At 35.2% G+C, this 20,109-nt stretch overlaps 1 protein-coding gene across 1 annotated transcript in view; it reads right to left on the reverse strand.

The window, feature by feature from the left end:
* Positions 1–3,058: 3,058 nt before the first annotated feature.
* The window catches only part of LACTB2 (lactamase beta 2), a 35,353-nt gene continuing 18,302 nt past the window's right edge, over positions 3,059–20,109 (reverse strand). The window contains exons 4-7 of the mRNA XM_081266691.1: positions 16,400–16,578; positions 7,860–8,008; positions 4,591–4,672; positions 3,059–3,871 (exon numbers count right to left, since the gene is read on the reverse strand). Coding sequence (XP_081122817.1) covers positions 3,828–3,871; positions 4,591–4,672; positions 7,860–8,008; positions 16,400–16,578 — 454 coding nt within the window. The 3' untranslated portion in view covers positions 3,059–3,827. The remainder of the gene's footprint in view (positions 3,872–4,590; positions 4,673–7,859; positions 8,009–16,399; positions 16,579–20,109) is intronic.

The following is a 20,109-nucleotide window of genomic DNA, read 5'->3' on the forward strand; positions in this document are numbered from 1 at the left end:
TGTCCTTTAGATGCCTGAAAGTTTTCCTCCTGGGATGTAACCCATGTTGTTGTTTTGTTATTTTTGGTGTTTTTACAAAGACACTTTATGCATACACAAGTAAAGACACTTTTATATATGTACCTTTCATCTCCCCCTTCAATCCCAAACTTGTTTCAAAAGACCCAACACTGATGCAATTGGAACCAAGATTTTCAGTCAATATTTCAAACACTGAACTTTTTCCCGATAAAAACAAGATATCCTTCTAAGCACTCCTAAAGACAGAAGGAGAAAGGGAGGGGAGGACTCAATAACAAAAGTTTTCTTGCTCCAACACTCTAGAAATTGAAAGCAAGTCTCATTCTGATCTGTTGCTCTGACAAAAGACTTGTAAGAAAAGGGATGTTGCTATATAGTGTTGAAAGAATTAAAAACTTTTGACTTGAATCTTTTCTCATTTTGAGATATGCCAAAGAGAAGCTATAAAGTTCTTCCTTTAAGTGGAAAGGTGAAAGTATAATAAGATATTGAGGGAGAGAGAACAGACATTCACATAATTTTTATCATAGTACATTGGTATAGTTGTTCTATTTTTTATTAATCATTGTTAATTTCTGTTTAATTTATAAATCAAACTTTATTATAGGTATGTATACATAGCAAAGAAAGCACCTGAAACTATCTGCAGTTTCAGGAATTCACTGGGGGTCCTGGAAAGTATTCTCTATGGATAAAGGGGGCACTACTGTACTCTAGCCCTTGTGAAGCATAACTGCAGACAGTACATTGATTCCTGTGTTCCCATGAGATATTTGTTATCCCTGTGACCTCAGTCACAAACACCACATACTCTGGTCATATAATTTTTTTCTCAAACTATAGGACGTTCTGCCATATCTGTTCACATGCAAACACAATTTCTTTACACAAAATTTGAACAAATACTCCCATTTCCCAATACCCCTAACCTTGGCTATCACTTATTTAGCTCATCTTTTATGAGGTCAGGTTTCTCTAAGCAGCCTTCTATAACACAACTAGACTAGTATTTTTCCTTTATGCCAAACAAATATAATAGCTTTACACATTGTAATTGTGTGTCTCCATACCTAGAATATGAGTTCTTTTGAGAGCAGAGTGACCATTTAGTTTGCCTTTGTTTCCCCAGAGCCTTTGCCCAGTACCTGGCACAGAACAATTTAATACACACCATTGTTTTTATCAAAGTTCTGTTGTTTGATTCTCAATAACTAATAAACTTATAGCTTTCCATTACTACCCCTCTTCCAAAAGACCCACTAATAGTATCTGAGGTATGCTACAGTAATATAAAAAGACAAAGCTTCCATGGATTTCATAAGATTTTTCTCAGCTCAGAATGTCCTTTTTATCTCAGACTCCCAACTTCCTTCAAGAAAGAAGTAGGGAGTGTCAAGTCAAAGGTAACTGCACTAGTTCAGTCCAGAAAGGATATTTACCTGGACTAAGAAGTAGTGGTGGAATAAGAGGTAGTGATGAACTGTGGAGACGGAACAGACACGTGAGGATATGGATAGGAGATAAGGGAAGCAAATAAGGAATGACTTACAGGCTTTCTTTCTGACCAATTGAAAAATATTTTTCATTCAAGTCGATGGGAAAGAATGAAGAACCTAATTAAAAGGCAGACTAATCATTCATGAACTAAAAAATCAGATTTATTCATTTCAATTTTGCTATGTATTGATATGCTTTTTATTTTTTGGTGGTATGGGGGATGACATTTAAAGTTATTTTATCATTTTAACCATTTTAAGGGTAATGTTCAGTTACATTAAGTGTGTTCATATTGTTTTATAATCACCACCACCATCCATCTCCATTTTCCCTAATATTCCTTACCCACTAAATAATATCCCCACAGTCCTATAGTCACCATTCTTTGTCTCTAAGAATTTACCTACTATAGGTGCCTCATGTAATTGGAATCATATGGTATTTGTCATTTTGTGATTGACTTATTCATTTGGCATAATGTCCTCAGGTTTTATTCACGATGCAGCATATGTAAGATTTTCCTTCCTTTTTAAGGTGGAATAATATTCTACTGTATATGTATATACCACATTTTATTTATCTATTCATCCTTTGATGGATACATATGTTGCTTCTCTATCTTTTGGCTACTGTGAATAATGTTGCTAAGTACCTTGGTTCATATTTGTTCAAGTCCTTGCTCCAATTGTTTTTGGGCATATATTCTGAAATAGAACTGCTAGATTATATAGTAATTCTATGTTTAAATTTTTGAGGAAGCATTATACTCTTTTCCATAGCAGCTACATCATTTTATGGTCCTACCTGCAGGGCACAAAAGTTCCAATTTCCTGTCTCAGTTTCCTTCCCAACACCTGTTATTTTGTTTTCTTCTACTTTTTCTCTTTAAAATAATTGCCATATTAATGGGCATAAAGTGGTATCTTGTGGTTTTGATTTGCATTTCTGTAATGATTAGTGATGTTTGACATCTTTTCATGTGATTATTGGCCATTTGTGTATTTTCTTTGGAGAAATGTCTATTCAAGTTCTTTGTGACTTGAGCTCTTTGTTTCTTTTGTTATTGAGTTTGGAACAGTACTGGATATACAAGAGGTGTCCATGGTGTGAGAATGTGTTTTAGAGTGCTATGAGTATACTAGGAACCTTGGAAAAAGCAGAAGAAGGAAGTGAGGGTGTTAAAGAAAATTTTTAAAAACTTCACACACACACACACACATCCCCACCCACCCACCCAAAATTAAAGTGTTACCTTTAGGGAAGATTCAAGAAAGCACACTCTGTTAGGAGTCAAGGTTATTTTAGTATTGAAATTTGTCAACATTATTAAGATTAAATAAGCATTGATGAGCTATCCTTTGAACCTAAACTATTTAAGAATACTACTTATATTAAAATAAAAAGCCCTGTATTATAATCTAATTTATAGCCAACTTTTTGGTATATAATTCATATATAAGCTGATGACTGTGGACAAACATTAAACTCAGAAAGTATGCTGCTTGCACTAATGGATAACAAAAACAAATTATTCATATAATACTTTAAATTGGAAATTTAATAAATTTCAATTCCCCAAATTGATTTACATGAATCACCTGTGGGATACCATTATAAGAAAATACATATGTCACAAGCTACGGAACCAATACTTAATCATATTATAATTGATAGAAATGTGAAAACAAGCTGTTATCTATAAATAAGGACAAGCATTGAGGAAAAGAAAAGAATATATAGAAATCTGGGCTGTTAAATGAAGCAGTTAGAGAAAATAGTATTATTGAAAACTGGTAATAGATAACTAATCTCCAAAAGTAATATCAGGTTTAAATTACCAAAATTTAAAATTTATTTTTTGTGGTACTGGGGATTGAACCCAGGGGTGCTCTACTACTGAGCCACATCCCAAGCTAGTTTTGGTTTTTATTTTGAGACAGGGTCTTGCAAAGTTGCCCATGAGGGCCTCAAACTTGTGATCCTCCCACCTTAGCCTCTTGAATTCCTAGAATTATAGGTGTGCATCACTATGCTTGGCTAAATTTTATTATTCTGAAAGTAGCCATTTTATTTAATTCACAGAAAATTGACAAACTCTTGGATTCTGAATTTTTGGTAAAATGTTAAAAGACCAAGGTTAAAAAACCTATACTATAGATATCAAATGCAATTTACGTATTTTAGAACAAACATTGTTTTGAAGTGTATTTTTGAATTCTACAATCTATATTCTCTCCACATAACCCACATCTAAGAAAACATACCATCCTCTAAAAGCAAAACAAAACAGAACTTTCATTAATTTGAAACTAAAGTGCAGCTCTCCACTTCTTGTTAGGATCCGTGTTGCTAACTGTGGAAAGAAAATCAGGGTAAAAATTTAAGAAGGTAAGTAAATTCACTGAATTTTATTTGTGGCTTGAAAAAGCCCTCAATCTTAAGTAAGTTCATTGCTCAATATAAGTTTGAAAAATTTTTTTAGTTGTAGATGGACATAATATCTTTACTTTATTTATATATTTTTATGTGGGGCTAAGGATTGAACCCAGTGCCTCACATGTGCTAGGCAAGTGCTCTACGCCCAAGCCCCTCAATATTCAGGCTTTGAAAATCTTTTGATTTTAAGGATTAAACTTCAATAAAGATTATTGATTTGAGAACTTATCCTAACACTAGTAAACAATCACAGAATTACTACTATGGTATCTTTGAGTTCACTACATTCACTGTTGCTTAACAGTGGTCCCCAATCTTCCACATGCAGAATTCTTCGTGGTCTTGGGGTTTGGGAGAAGAGAAGCTACCCTCTTGATGTACTACTCTTAAGTGTCATTCTGATGGGTGAAGACTGGAACACTATTCGAGATTCTAATTCCTGTGGGAGCTTCTGGCTCCAATTTGTAGCCAACTTGCCATGTGCTGCCAACTTTCCTAGTGCCTGTCTTTCTACCTTAACATGTTATTCAAGGGAAAACTCTCATGGGTGCTATTTTCCTAAAAGGAAACTAGTGCATCTGTAGAAATATGTTAAATGCAGATAGTAAAAAAGTTAAAATTTGGAAACATACTTACATATTTTCCCTTCTTTTTCTAGTTTTTTCAAATGAAGCAAGATGTTACGTTCAGCCATTTTATGTAAATTCTCAGGAATATTCTAAAAGAACAAAGGTGAAGGAAAAACTTTTTTTTTTTTAAGAACACCTTTTTTTGGAAAAATTTAAAGTAAAACAAAATACAACATAAAAAGTTTAAGTTAACACATTTTTACATAGTTATAATCTATAAAATTTCACTTTGTAAATGCCTTGCTTTAGGATACTATATTCCTATATATTTCTATGGATAAAATAGACTAAAGCCTAATAGTAGCAGTGTCTGTTTTGTTCACTACTGAATTTCAGTGTTCAGCTTACTGACACAGTAGGTATTCATTTATATTTTATGAATGAAGGAATAAATAAATGCAAAAATTCTCAGTTTTTTGACAGTTGGCCCTATAGTTTATTTATATAGGTTACATGATAATATCTTTATTCTTTATGACATAATTTTCCCTTATTTTTGCCAAAATAATATAATAATGACAACTGTTACTTGAATGAAAATCAAAGCAAATATTCTTTTTATTCTTTAGATACAGAATATAGTTCTAAAGCCAAGCTTCTTGTCTAAATTCACTATCTCTATTTCTCAATTCCTTGAAAATATTTTGCCAAGATCATTAAATAACTTCAGTCAAAATGCAATGGATTCTTTGCATACTCTTTGTACCTGAAATCAATCAGCTACTCTCTCTCTTTTGACGATCTCTTTTCTCATTTATTCCACTGCTGTAATAATCAGTCTTCATCCTGGATATTTTTCCTTAGACTTCTCTTTAGTATTGATGTTTACAGTAAATTGTACTATTGGTTCTTTTCTCTTTCATACTCATCAAATCACCACCCAACAATACAGGCATCGATTGGTCCCAATCTGAACATCTAACCTCTAACTCTCCCTGAGATCCAGTAACAGGTTATATATACCAATTTGAGTTTCTAGATTTCATCATGTGATTTCCCTACCTCAGATCCTTAATTGATTATTCCCAGATTACTGGCTAAAGACCAAATTTGTTTAGCTGGCAATGAGCCAGATTTGATTGTACCTCCTTTTCCTGCCTCATTTCCTGGGACTCCTTTCCTATCCATCAATATATGCAACCTGTGCTTCAGTCATGTGGTTTCTTTTTGAGTTTTCAAAAACATAATGATCTTTAACTGTGTTTGAATGCAACCTTCCCTCTGTCTAGAGTAACTTTTTCTCCTCTATCTTGATACAGAAAATGTGTGCACCTTCTTCAAGGTTCCAAAAGTTTCTAAAGGTTTTCCAGACAAGCATCATTAACCCTGAATTTTCACTAGGTAGAAATGATTTTTATTTTTGTGCCTTGACAGATTTGGTATAGGACTTGGAGGAAGTTTGATGTAGAAAAATACAAGATCTGAATATTCAAAAATGTCTAAAGTCTAAAACCTTTTGTGCATCCGCACTCAGGAAGTTTCAGATTTTGGAGCATTATTAGATTAGGGATGCTCAAGCTGTATAAAGCATTTAGGATAGTGTCCACGAGCATGCAGTCATGTCTCAATAAATGCACACTAACTATTATGATAAAGCCAGTATTACGAGTACCTGTTGAACATGTGTGTCTTCACTAAACCTCAAATCCCTAGAGGTCAGGGATCCATAGTCTTCTTTGTATCTCTGCACTTTCTTATAGTGTGTCATATAAAAGTGTTCAACAAATGCTGAATGAATATGTCACTCTAGAATACCTAATGCCATCCTATAATCATAAGATGTTTAACACTCACACAGGGAATACACTTCTGAATACACCTCTGAATGCAGAATTGACATTTGTTTAGGTCAGGGCAATTTCTTGATGACTCATTTGTGAGGGTTAGAAGTGTTTTTCTATCTGTACTTAGGTCAGAAAAAAATAAAAAGAAAAAAAAAACCCCATCCTTTATGTACCTATATATAGAGGTTACACTCTAGAATTTTGAGGAAATGAACTGTTTCATACAATTTAAATATTTACATTACTCTTTTGCAAATTAGTATTTTTTCCCTGCAGTGCTGGGTATAGAATTCAGAGTTTAGTACATGCTAAGCAAATGCTCTATCAGTGAGCTCTACCGACAGCTCCAGACAATGACATTTAAAAAAAATCTTAAGCTGTTTTAATCATTATCCCTCTTTTAGAACAAAACATGATAAGTATGAACTGTTTCTTGATGACTTAAGACTATAGGGACATTAGGTCCTTCCCTAATTCTAAATGGCTCCAGATTATATTTCTAAACTTATCTTTAGTAACCATCTCATGTATTTTATGGCTGTATTTGTTGTGGAAATAAAATTCAGGTAAAAATTTTTTTGTCTCTTTTTGGTACTGGGAATTGAACCCAGGGGTGCTTTACCACTGAGCTACACCCCTCAGTTTTTTATTTTTATTTTTTAATTTTGAGACAGGGTTTCATTAAGTTGCTTGCGGCCTTGTGAAGTTGTTAAGGTTGGTCTCAAACTTGTGATCCTCCTGCCTCAGCCTCCCGAGTTGCTGGGATTATAGGCATGCACCAGAGTATCCTGCAAACTCTGGTAATCTAACTCCAATGCCTATGTTCTTAACTGCTAAGCTATTTCTACCAACACAGCAGATATCTAAAGAACATTTGCTGAAAAACTAAAAATTATTTGATTGCCACATAATGCTATTTATTCAGTGATGGGCTCAGACATCACACTTGGAGGCATGGGGCTCTTTCACTATATATAAAATTATTCATATTTTTTGATGGGTATTTTTTTCCATTGTCAGCCATTGCTATTATCTCAATATCTGTCTCCAGCAGATCACCCCACCTCCTCTGTTACCAGTCAGAACACCAAATGATCGCTAGAATAATACTTATCAATATAAAATGGATGCAGTTTCTCCTGCAGAGAAAAGTATATAAGGTTTAATTAAGATGGCTCAATAAAGTGCTTTTTGTTCACTATGGCCAGTTTTTGTTTGTTTGTTGGATGTTCTATTGCTCTCAAGTCTAAACAGGTGGCAGTACCTACAAAGTTAACAGACTTGTCCCGACCTGGGCTGTAGTAAATTTACCTACCATTTATAGTCCTTTTGTTTTTATTTTTTGCAGTGCTGGGTATAAAACTCAGGACTTCACATATTCTAGGCAAGCACTTTACCACCAAGGTATATCTCCAGCCCTATACAGTCAATTAAGTACATTCTTTATTCTAAGAAATTTGTTGTATGTACCAATAAGATAAATGAAAATTACCTTGTAGATAATTTTGACAAGATCAGTTACTGTAAATGCTTTTTCAAAATTATCACGAACTAATGTAAGAATTTGTTCTTCTCGTTTATTTCTGTGAGAAATATATTGTAGAATTGTAGCTTCAGCATTAGGGATTACTGGGCCATGTCCTGAATTAAAGTAATTATACAAATTACTCCACCATATAAAAAACATTAAGTACAACTGAAGTTACTTCATTCTATATAAAAATACTTCAGATGATATATTGGAAAAGCATACTAACTCTACAAATACATATTATTTGGAAAGCTCTACAAGTATAAGGTGTTAAAAATTATGTGCAATCCCAAACAGCCTTAGAGAATTATATCAAAATCTAATCTATTAGATATTATTAAAAATACAAAATAGATTTTAACAATAAAGTATAGCAACAAAAACAGCAACCATAATAACAACAACATGTAATATTTATAGAGTGCTCACTATGTGCCAGGCCCTGCTCTGCATGCTAAACATACATTATTTTTACAAGAACTCCATAAGGTAGGTATTTTTATTATCCCTTTGTGATAGCAGCCACTGAGGCACAGGGAGGGTAGATAACCCACCCAGAATAAAAGAACTAAGAGAGGTGGAGCTGGGATTATGATTTGGTAGTTTTTAACCACTCTGTGCTCATAACCACTATGATAAGCTTACTTATAAAAAAAGACTTATAAAAAGGGGGAATGTAAAAAGTGGATCAATGTAAGTGATCAATATCTATTAAACGTTCACAAAACACTAGTAGCACTTTAAGAATATGTCTAGGCTAGTAGTTTAGAAATTTTGACCATAAAAATTAAATTGTACTGAATTTTAAATAATACAAATTTAATGTGTTATACAAGTCTGTAAAAGAGATGTTTCAAATATTTGGGAACAAAACATCTAGAAGCAGGCTAACCTGCTATGATGTAAAGACTACTGGGCTTTAGATAACAGACTATCACATATTAGCTGCATGACTGCAAGGAAGTCTCCGAATCTCTGTTTCCTCAACATTGTAATGGGTATACCATTACCTATTCCAAACAGTTTTTGTGAGGATGATAGCTAGAAAGGCCTCTGCATTGAACCTGATGGGTAGCAAGCTTTATTATTTGGTAACTATGGTTACAGAATATAACTTACCTGTGAACAATTGCTGTGCTAATAAGACAGTTCCCTGCATTTACTAAAGCAAACACTCTTAAAACCCTTTGTAGGAAACTTGGTTTCAATGTGAGTATATCCAACATCTATTGTCTTCTCTTTAAAAATAGCTATGAAGTGTCTATTCATTTTAAATCATAACATTAATCTAAATGCCCATCTCCAGTGTATGTTTCCTATTCCCTCAGATTTAGGAATTAATGAGAGAATGTCAGCACACAGATCTTTCCATGGATGTTTGGTTAGGAGCAAGTTAGATGGACTTGGAAAATTAAGTAACCTAATCCACTTTTTCTTCTCAGCTTTCTTATTGGGTTGTGCCTTTCTTAGCTTTTAGGATTGGAGGAGAGATTTATATTGCAGAGCAGTGCAGTGATTTCTGAGACACTAACAAGAAGTTTCTTCTTCTGGAGAATGGAAATAAAAATACCATTTTACAGTTTCTACGGAAACTATTGATTTTTTGATATTGTGAGGTCAAATGTAATCCAAGGTTACAAAGCTACAATGTGATCCACAATGAAATCAAATTAATAAAAATGATGGATGCACTAATCCATCCGGCTGAAACAACTGGTCAGCCCTTCTGATCCTACGGAGGTAAATGCCAACCGAGCCTTCATAGGTAGTGGCCACAGGTTTGAAACGGGGCTTGGGAGAGACAGTAAGGACCCACCCGTTGCATTGGTCACCCGGCAAAGGGAAACGAACTGTTGCCATTTGCAAGAGATACCACCATGGCAGAGAACTGACGTCATCAGACTGCGGCGGAGGAGATAACTTCATTGAAACCTGCGGCTACAGGTGTGTAATTCCCTAGCCTTCCCTCTCCACACATCGGGGAAACCTTAAGGGCCCCTCCCAGCTCTCCCGTGAGCGCGATAGCCAGACCGAGGGAATCAGAGGTGGTGCGGGACCTGCAGCGCGGAACTACCGCTCCCACCAGTGCTGACAGCTACGGGGGGCGTGGCTACCGGAGGGCAAGTAAAACTCGCTGAGGATTCTCAGCCCCAAGCTCTACAAACTTAGGGTCTGAGGGAATGGCAAACTGGAAGAGTGTGCCCAGTCGTTCATGAAAACAGGGCTCCCGGGAGCAGCAGACCTGGCATGTAGCCAGTATTGTGGTGAGCGGCACCCGTGAGAGGGGCCTGGCTAGAGGAAAAGTGGGGAAGTGACTAGACACAAGAGGAGGCCCTAGGCACTCAGGATTGGAGACTCGCCCAGTCTGGGAGGAAGAGCTGCTGCACAGTGATTGGTTCCCGCGTATTGACAGGAGAAACTTGGCCTGGTGGGCACAGCGCCACCTACTGGAAGAGAAGTTAATCAAACTCTAAGACTGCATTTATTAGTTTTTTTTCTTTTTTTTTTCTTTTTTTTTTGATTTGGGTTTTTCTTTCATTTTCATTTTTCTTGTTGTTTTACATTTTTTTAAAATTAAAAAAATTTTTTTTCTTCTAATTTTAATTTTTTTATTTTTATTTTTTTAAATTTTTTATTTTTTTAAAATTTTTTTTTCTTTTTTTATTTCCTATTTTTTTTCTTCTTTTGTCTTTTAATTCCTTTCAATTATCTTATCCCCCCTTCCTTGAATTCTACCTGCTTACTCTCATTCTCTTTAGTGACTTCTTCCCTTCCCTTCTAATACCTTTCCTCCCAAGCATCAAATAAATTTATAGGAGTAAACAGTAACTCAGCAGTCAAACAGAACAAGAAGTAACATGAGCAGCTTCAAAAAGCAAGGAAGAAAAGGAGTACAAACAATGCAGGACAGCCTAAATATTCAGGAGGACCTAGAGTCATCAGAAAAATGGTCATATAAAGAACTCAAGGAACACCTAAGACAGATGGAATGGAACCTTAAAGAGGATACAAGACAGGAAATTCAAGCAGCGAAAGAACACATTGAGAATGAATTACATAAACAGATAAAAGAAGAAGTTAAGCATCTTTATCAGGAGATAGAGATTATAAAAAATAATCAAACAATAATTCTAGAAATGAAGGAAACAATAAACCAAATTAAAAACTCAATGGAGAGTATCACTAACAGAGTGGAGCAAGTAGAAGCCAGAACATCAGATAATGAAGACAAAATATATCATCTTGAAAAGAGTCTAGCCAACTCAGAAAGGCTGGTAAAAAATCACGAGAAAAACATCCAAGAGTTATGGGATAACATAAAAAAACCAAACTTACGAGTAATCGGGATAGAAGAAGGTACAGAGTTTCAAACCAAGGGAATGAGTAACCTGCTGAATGAAATAATTACAGAAAACTTTCCAGAAATAAAAAAGGAAACAGATATACAAATTGAAGATGCATACAGGACACCGAGCACACAAAATCACAGTAGAACAACGCCAAGACACATTGTTATGAAGATATCCAATATACAGAACAAAGAGAAAATATTAAAAGCTACAAGAGAAAGGAGACAGATTACATTCAGGGGTAAACCAATAAGGTTAACAACGGATTTTTCATCACAGACACTGAAAGCAAGACGGTCATGGAACAATGTATTTAAAACACTGAAAGACAATGGATGCCAACCAAGAATTCTGTATCCAGCAAAATTAAGCTTCAGGTATGACAACGAAATAAAAATCTTTCATGATAAACAAAAGTTAAAAGAATTTGCAGCCAGAAAACCAGCATTGCAAAGCATTTTGAGCAAAACACTAAACGAGGAAGAAATGAAAAACAATAATCAAAACCATCAGTGGGAAGTGCCTCGGTAAAGACAGAGGGCGAGGGGAAAGATAATCATGGAGAAACAAACTAAATTTTTTTAAAAAAAGGATAAATAATCAGACATGGATGAAAGTACAAACCATATATCAATAGTAACTCTGAATGTTAATGGCTTAAACTCTCCAATAAAGCGACATAGGCTGGTATCATGGATTAAAAAAACAAATCCAACAATATGCTGCCTCCAGGAGACACATCTGATTGGAAAAGACATACACAGGCTGAAGGTGAAAGGATGGGAAAAAATATACCACGCACACGGTCCTCATAAGCAAGCAGGGGTGGCCATCCTCATATCGAATAAAATCGACTTCAAGACTAAGTTAATCAAAAGGGATGAAGAAGGACATTATAATCTGTTAAAAGGAACCATTCACCAACAAGACATAACAATTATCAATATTTATGCACCAAATAATGGTGCTACGACATTCATAAAACAAATTCTCCTCAAGTTCAAGAATCAAATAGACCACAACACAATAATTATGGGTGACTTCAACACACCTCTCTCACCATTGGACAGATCCTCCAAACAAAAGTTGAATAAAGAAACTATAGAACTCAATACCACAATCAATAACCTAGACTTAACTGACATATATAGAATATATCAACCATCATCAAATGGATATACTTTTTTCTCAGCAGCACATGGATCCTTCTCAAAAATAGACCATATATTATGCCATAGGGCAACCCTCAGTAAATATAAAGGGGTGGAGATAATACCATGCATTTTATCGGATCATAATGGAATGAAACTGGAAATCAATGATAAAAGAAGGAAGGGAAAATCCTACATCACATGGAAAATGAACAATATGTTACTGAATGATCAATGGGTTACAGAAGACATAAAGGAGGAAATCAAAAAATTCTTAGAGATAAATGAAAATACAGACACAACATATCAGAATCTATGGGACACAATGAAAGCAGTTTAAAGAGGAAAATTCACCGCCTGGTGGTCATTCCTCAAAAAAAGAAAAAACCAACAAATAAATGAGCTCACACTTCATCTCAAAGCCCTAGAAAAGGAAGAGCAAAGCAACACCAAATGTAGCAGAAGGCAAGAAATAATTAAAATCAGAGTGGAAATCAATGAAATGGAAACAAAAGAAACTATTGAAAAAATTAACAAAACTAAAAGTTGGTTCTTTGAAAAAATAAATAAGATCGACAGACCTTTAGCCATGCTAACGAAGAGAAGAAGAGAGAGAACTCAAATTACTAACATACGTGATGAAAAAGGCAATATCACAACAGATGCTACAGAAATACAGAAGACAATTAGAAATTATTTTGAAAACCTATATTCCAATAAAATAGAAGATAGTGAAGACATCGATAAATTTCTTAAGTCATATGATTTGCCCAGACTGAGTCAGGAGGATACACACAATTTGAACAGACCAATATCAATGGATGAAATTGAAGAAGCCATCAAAGACTACCAACCAAGAAAAGCCCAGGACCGGATGGGTATACAGCGGAGTTTTACAAAACCTTTAAAGAAGAATTAATACCAATACTTTTCAAGTTATTTCAGGAAATAGAAAAAGAGGGAGCTCTTCCAAATTCATTCTATGAGGCCAACATCACCCTGATTCCAAAACCAGACAAAGACACCTCAAAGAAAGAAAACTACAGACCAATATCTCTAATGACCCTAGATGCAAAAATCCTCAATAAAATTCTGGCGAATTGAATACAAAAACACATCAAAAAAATTGTGCACCATGATCAAGTAGGATTCATCCCTGGGATGCAAGGATGGTTCAATATACGGAAATCAATAAATGTTATTCACCACATCAATAGACTTAAAGATAAGAACCATATGATCATCTCGATAGACGCAGAGAAAGCATTCGACAAAGTACAGCATTCCTTTATGTTCAAAACATTAGAAAAACTAGGGATAACAGGAACTTACCTTGACATTGTAAAAGCTATCTATGCTAAGCCTCAGGCTAGCATCATTCTGAATGGACAAAAGTTAAAGGCATTCCCTCTAAAATCCGGAACAAGACAGGGATGCCCTCTATCACCACTTCTATTCAATATAGTTCTCGAAACACTGGCCAGAGCAATTAGACAGACGAAAGAAATTAAAGGCATAAAAATTGGAAAAGAAGAACTTAAATTATCACTATTTGCAGATGACATGATTCTATACCTAGAAGACCCAAAAGGGTCTACAAAGAAACTACTAGAACTAATAAATGAATTCAGCAAAGTGGCAGGATATAAAATCAACACGCATAAATCAAAGGCATTTCTGTATATCAGCGACAAAACTTCTGAAACGGAAATGAGGAAAAACACTCCATTCACAATATCCTCAAAAAAAAAATAAAATACTTGGGAATCAACCTAACAAAAGAGGTGAAAGATTTATACAATGAAAACTACAGAACCCTAAAGAGAGAAGTAGAAGAAGATCTTAGAAGATGGAAAAATATACCCTGTTCATGGATAGGCAGAACTAACATCATCAAAATGGCGATATTACCAAAAGTTCTCTATAGGTTTAACGCAATGCCAATCAAAATCCCAATGGCATTTCTTGTAGAAATAGAGAAAGCAATCATGAAATTCATATGGAAAAATAAAAGACCCAGAATAGCAAAAGCAATTCTAAGCAGGAAGTGTGTATCAGGCGGTATAGCGATACCAGATTTCAAACTATATTACAGAACAATAGTGACAAAAACAGCATGGTACTGGTACCAAAACAGGCGGGTGGACCAATGGTATAGAATAGAGGACACAGAGACTAATCCACAAAGTTACAACTATCTTATATTTGATAAAGGGGCTAAAAGCATGCAATGGAGGAAGGATAGCATCTTCAACAAATGGTGTTGGGAAAACTGGAAATCCATATGCAACAAAATGAAACTGAATCCCTTTCTCTCGCCATGCACAAAAGTAACTCAAAAATGGATCAAGAAGCTTGCTATCAAATCAGAGACTCTGCGTCTGATAGAAGAAAAAGTTGGCTCCGATCTACATATTGTGGGGTCGGGCTCCAAATTCCTTAATAGGACACCCATAGCACAAGAGTTAATAACAAGAATCAACAAATGGGACTTACTTAAACTAAAAAGTTTTTTCTCAGCAAGAGAAACAATAAGAGAGGTAAACAGGGAGCCTACATCCTGGGAACAAATTTTTACTCCTCACACTTCAGATAGAGCCCTAATATCCAGAGTATACAAAGAACTCAAAAAATTAGACAATAAGATAACAAATAACCCAATCAACAAATGGGCCCAGGACCTGAACAGACACTTCTCAGAGGAGGATGTACAATCAATAAACAAGTACATGAAAAAATGCTCACCATCTCTAGCAGTCAGAGAAATGCAAATCAAAACCACCCTAAGATACTATCTCACTCCAGTAAGATTGGCAGCCACTATAAAGTCAAACAACAACAAGTGCTGTCGAGGATGTGGAGAAAAGGGTACTCTTGTACATTGCTGGTGGGACTGCAAATTGGTGCGGCCAATTTGGAAAGCAGTTTGGAGATTCCTGGGAAAGCTGGGAATGGAACCACCATTTGACCCTGCTATTGCCCTTCTCGGACTATTCCCTGAAGACCTTAAAAGAGCATGCTACAGGGATACTGCCACATCGATGTTCATAGCAGCACAATTCACAATAGCTAGACTGTGGAACCAACCCAGATGCCCTTCAATAGATGAATGGATAAAAAAAATGTGGCATCTATACACAATGGAGTACTATGCAGCAATAAAAAATGACAAAATCATAGAATTTGCAGGGAAATGGATGGCACTAGAGCGGATTATGCTTAGTGAAGCTAGCCAATCCCTTAAAAACAAATATCAAATGTCTTCTTTGATATAATGAGAGCAACTATGAACAGAGCAGGGAGGAAGAGCAGGAAGAAAAGATTAACATTAAACAGAGACATGAAGGGGGAGGGAAAGGGAGAGAAAAGGGAAATTGCATGGAAATGAAGGGAGACCCTCATTGCTATACAAAATTACATATAAGAGGTTGTGAGGGGAATGGGAAAATAAACAAGGAGAGAAATGAATTACAGTAGATGGGGTAGAGAGAGAAGATGGGAGGGGAGGGGAGGGGAGGGGGGATGGTAGGGGATAGGAAAGGTAGCAGAATACAACAATTACTAATAGGGCATTATGTAAAATTGTGGATGTGTAACTGACATGATTCTGCAATCTGCATTTGGGGTAAAATTGCGAGTTCATAACCCACTTCAATCTAATGTATGAAATATGATATGTCAAGAGCTTTGTAATGTTGTGAACAACCAATAAAAAAAATAATAAAAAAATAAAAAAAAATAAAAATGATGGGAAGTTATGGGATAAAAAATATTCCTTTTCTAATATAAGCTTATTTTGTTTTTAATTAACAGTTCTATCAACAGCTGTGTAGATGCTGAAAAATAATTCTCATAGATTTTTAAGAGGTTATCAATGTAACTCTTGGCCTTGTCTTTAAATTTAACTATATGGCTAAATAAAACTTAGGAATATAATTTAAGGAAAATGAGCCTTCATCATTTGGTAAGAACAACTTTCTAGGTTAAAAAAATTACCCACCTGGATATATAATATTGGCTTTGATTTTCAATAACTCTTTCAGGGAGTTCATATAATCATAGAGGTCTTCAAATATAGTTGTTCCTTCCCCAAGAATGCAATCTCCAGAAAAGAGGGCATTTTCCTCTTCTAAGAGTAGAGCCATATGATCATCAGTGTGGCCAGGCGTGTGTATAACTCTTGTTGAAAAAAGTATAATAAATAACAAAATAACAAGTGTAAACTCCTGAGCTTAGACAAAATACTGGGAACTCAATTATTATCTGTCCTTACCTTTGTAAAAGATACAAATAAATTTAACAATGAATTAAAAAATTTATTTCTTGTGCCCACTGAGAATTATCAACAAATAATTCTTTATCTAAATCACATCTATGACTTTAAAGTGAAAATTTAATACTTTTCCCATATTTTTAAATTTTATAAATAATAAGTACAGATTATAACAAATTTGGAAAACAGAAAAATTAAGAACTTAAGGACATAAAAATCAGCAACATTTCTATTACTTTTGTTATTTAAAAACGTAATTGTTTTTGCCAACATGGTGATGCAGCCTTGCAATCCCAGCTACTCAGAAGGCTGAGGCAAGAGGATCACAAGTTTGAGCCCAGTCTGGGCAACTTAGATCCTTTGGCAAAAAAAAAAAAAAAAAAAAAAAAAAGGGTTTGGGAATCTAGCTCAGAAGTACAGTGCTTCTGGGTTCAACTGCTGGGTAGGCACGTGGTGTGCGTGCACACCCCCCCACACACACTCTGTTTGAATATGATTTTATAACATCTTTAAATATTTTTCAAAGACAAGTATTTAAATGCTTTGCTAAGTAGCTGGAACAAAGTTACTGCATAAATAATAAACACCTTATTTTAGTAGTTTATAAAGATTTAAAAGAAACAATCTTTCATTAGGATGTCAAAGAAAATAATTGCTGTGTATTCTTTCTGCCTTTGTGGTGCCCAGATGGAATTGAGATATACATCTGTAGGTTTAAAAAAAAATGATATTTTAAAAGATCTATTTTTCTTTTTTTGGTTCCAGGGATTGAACCCTGGGGCACTTAGCTACTGAGCCACATTTCCAGCCCTTTGTTATTTATTTTTTCAATATTTATTTTTTAGTTGTAGTTGGACACAATACCTTTATTTATTTTTATGTGGTGCATGGAATATTTTTAATAAGTCTCAATAATGGAATGGCCTCACATGTGCTAGACAAGTACTCTACTGCTGAGCCTCAACCCCAGCCCCTTCCCAGCCCTTTTTTATTTTGAGACAGGATATTGGTGAGTTTCTTAGGGCCTAGATGCTGAGGCTGGCCTTGAACTTACGATCCTTCTTCCTCAGCCTCCTGAGCTGCTGGCATTTCAAGAGTACACCACCTCGCCTGGTTAATCTATTTTTTTCTAATTAAAAAATTTAAAAACAAAGCAGTTTGGATTGATTTCACTCTATAACATGCTTTTATTTTTTCTTCTCTTTCAATTTTCAATTTTTTGTTTATAATCAATATAATTGTTATTGTAATCAATACTTTTAAAGCATGACAAATACTTTATTTCAAGAATTCTTATTTATTTTATAAGTATATCTACAAAAAACTCATTAAATAAAGAACTAAGTCTAAATAATTTGTTTACAAAAGCGCATACCCCTTGATTTCTGTCACATAAAGATTTAATTCTTTGTACTAATATTTCTTCTGTATTCATCTTATACTTTGGATTATAATTCTTTTACATAGGTTTCACATTGTTTTCTTATTTATCATTGAACTTCACAAGGTTAAGTTCCTAAAGGGTTGTCTTGTTCTTAACTTTACATTCCCAGTTCTGGACACTTAGTGGAACCTAATTTATTTGCATTGCTTTCTATGTGTCGGGCACTGTCTTCAGCGATTGACAGATATTACACATTTAGTACTTACATTACTTTGGGGTGGGTACTTGTTATGGTTTGGATATAAAGTGTCTCCCAAAAGCTCTTATGTTAATGTAGGAATGTTCAGAGATGAAATGACTGGATTGCAAGAGTTGTAATCTAATCAGTCCATCTGACTTTGAATGGTCTTGGTGGTAACTGTAGGCAGGTGGGGTGTGGCTAGAGGAGGTAGGTCTCTGGGATTCTGACCTGAAAGGGATCATCTTCTCTGTGTCCTGGTCACCATGAAGCGATCAGTGTTCCTTTACCATGCCCTTCTGCTCTAATGCCTCACCTTATGCCCAGAGTAATGGACTCAGCCAACCATGGACCAATTCTCTGGAACCATGAAATGAAATAAACTTTCCCTCCTTTAAGTAGTTCTGTTGGGTATTATGGTCACAGCTATGCAAAGCTGCCCAACACAGTACTAGCTACCTCTCAATTTATATTTTAGAAAAAATGAATCATAGGAGATAGCAATAAATACCTGATGGAGTATAGCTTAAATTATATTTAGCTTAGGAAATTAATTATTAAGTGTGTACTGCTTTTTTTTTTTTTTTTTTTTGTATGAGGGATTGAACTCAGAGGGGCTTAACTAATGAGCCACATCCTCAGAGTTTACTAAGTTGTTTAGGGCCTCCTAAGTTGCTAAGGCTGGCTTTGAACTTGTGATTCTCCTGCCTCAACCTCCTGAGTGGTTGGCATTACAGGTGTGTCCCACTGTGCCCAGAAGAGTATTGCATATTTATGTGAATGGAATATTTTTAATAATAGTCTCAATAATAAAATATTTTTGGGGGAAAGGGTTAAAACAATTGCCACATTTGTATTTAATACTTAGGAACTAAACACAGGTTTTTGATTAAAGATAGTAAACACTTGTTTTCTTTGTCCTAAAACACCAATAAAATTACCCTAAAGGAGATTTTTTTTTTTAAAGAGTGAGAGAGGAGAGAGAGGGAGAGAGAGAGAGATAGAGAGAGAGAGAGAGAGAGAGAGAGAGAGAGAGAGAGAGAGAGAGAATTTTTTAATATTTATTTTTTAGTTCTCGGCGGACACAACATCTTTGTTGGTATGTGGTGCTGAGGATCGAACCCGGGGCGTACGCATGCCAGGCGAGCGCGTTACCGCTTGAGCCACATCCCCAGCCCGAGATTTTTTTTAATGACATAAACCCACAAAAATGAGAAGAATGGGAGAGGCAACACATCATCAAATATTTAGAAGCTAAAAAGAAAGATGAGTGATAAGTGACTTATTCAGCCATGAGAAAACTGAAACCTAAACAGGTAGTGGTGAAAGCTGAGAAGCAATCAGATTTATGCTGCAGAATCCCCCAAAGTCTAAGGATTTGGGACATAAGGTATCTGGAAGCTTGTCATGCTTGTCATTCATGAAGCCCTAGGTTCAATCCCCAGAACTGAACAAGCAAACAACACCCCTCTCCTCAAACCCAGAAACAACAACCACCCCTCTCCCACAAATATTCAGATCTTCAGATTCTCTTCTTTGAACAGTGAGACAAATGTTTCACTCCTTTTAAGGGAAAGACAGCAGATTTATTTGAAGAAGAGAAAACAGGCACAGATGGAGGTAGTGACAATATACTAAAAAATGAATTACTTCAAATACAGGTAAATTTTCAAGATGCCTTTCAACACTAGTTTTCATAGTGCTAGCAGTAAGGCCTTTCCCCTACATGAAATTAGAAGAGTCTTCTAAGTTATTTCACAAGCTCAGGAGTAAAAGACTCTAAGGTAACAATGCTGGAAGTTTCTCAACTAAACA

Source organism: Spermophilus citellus (assembly GCF_964194105.1).
Source record: "Spermophilus citellus genome assembly, chromosome: 14".
Taxonomy (NCBI): domain Eukaryota; kingdom Metazoa; phylum Chordata; class Mammalia; order Rodentia; family Sciuridae; genus Spermophilus; species Spermophilus citellus.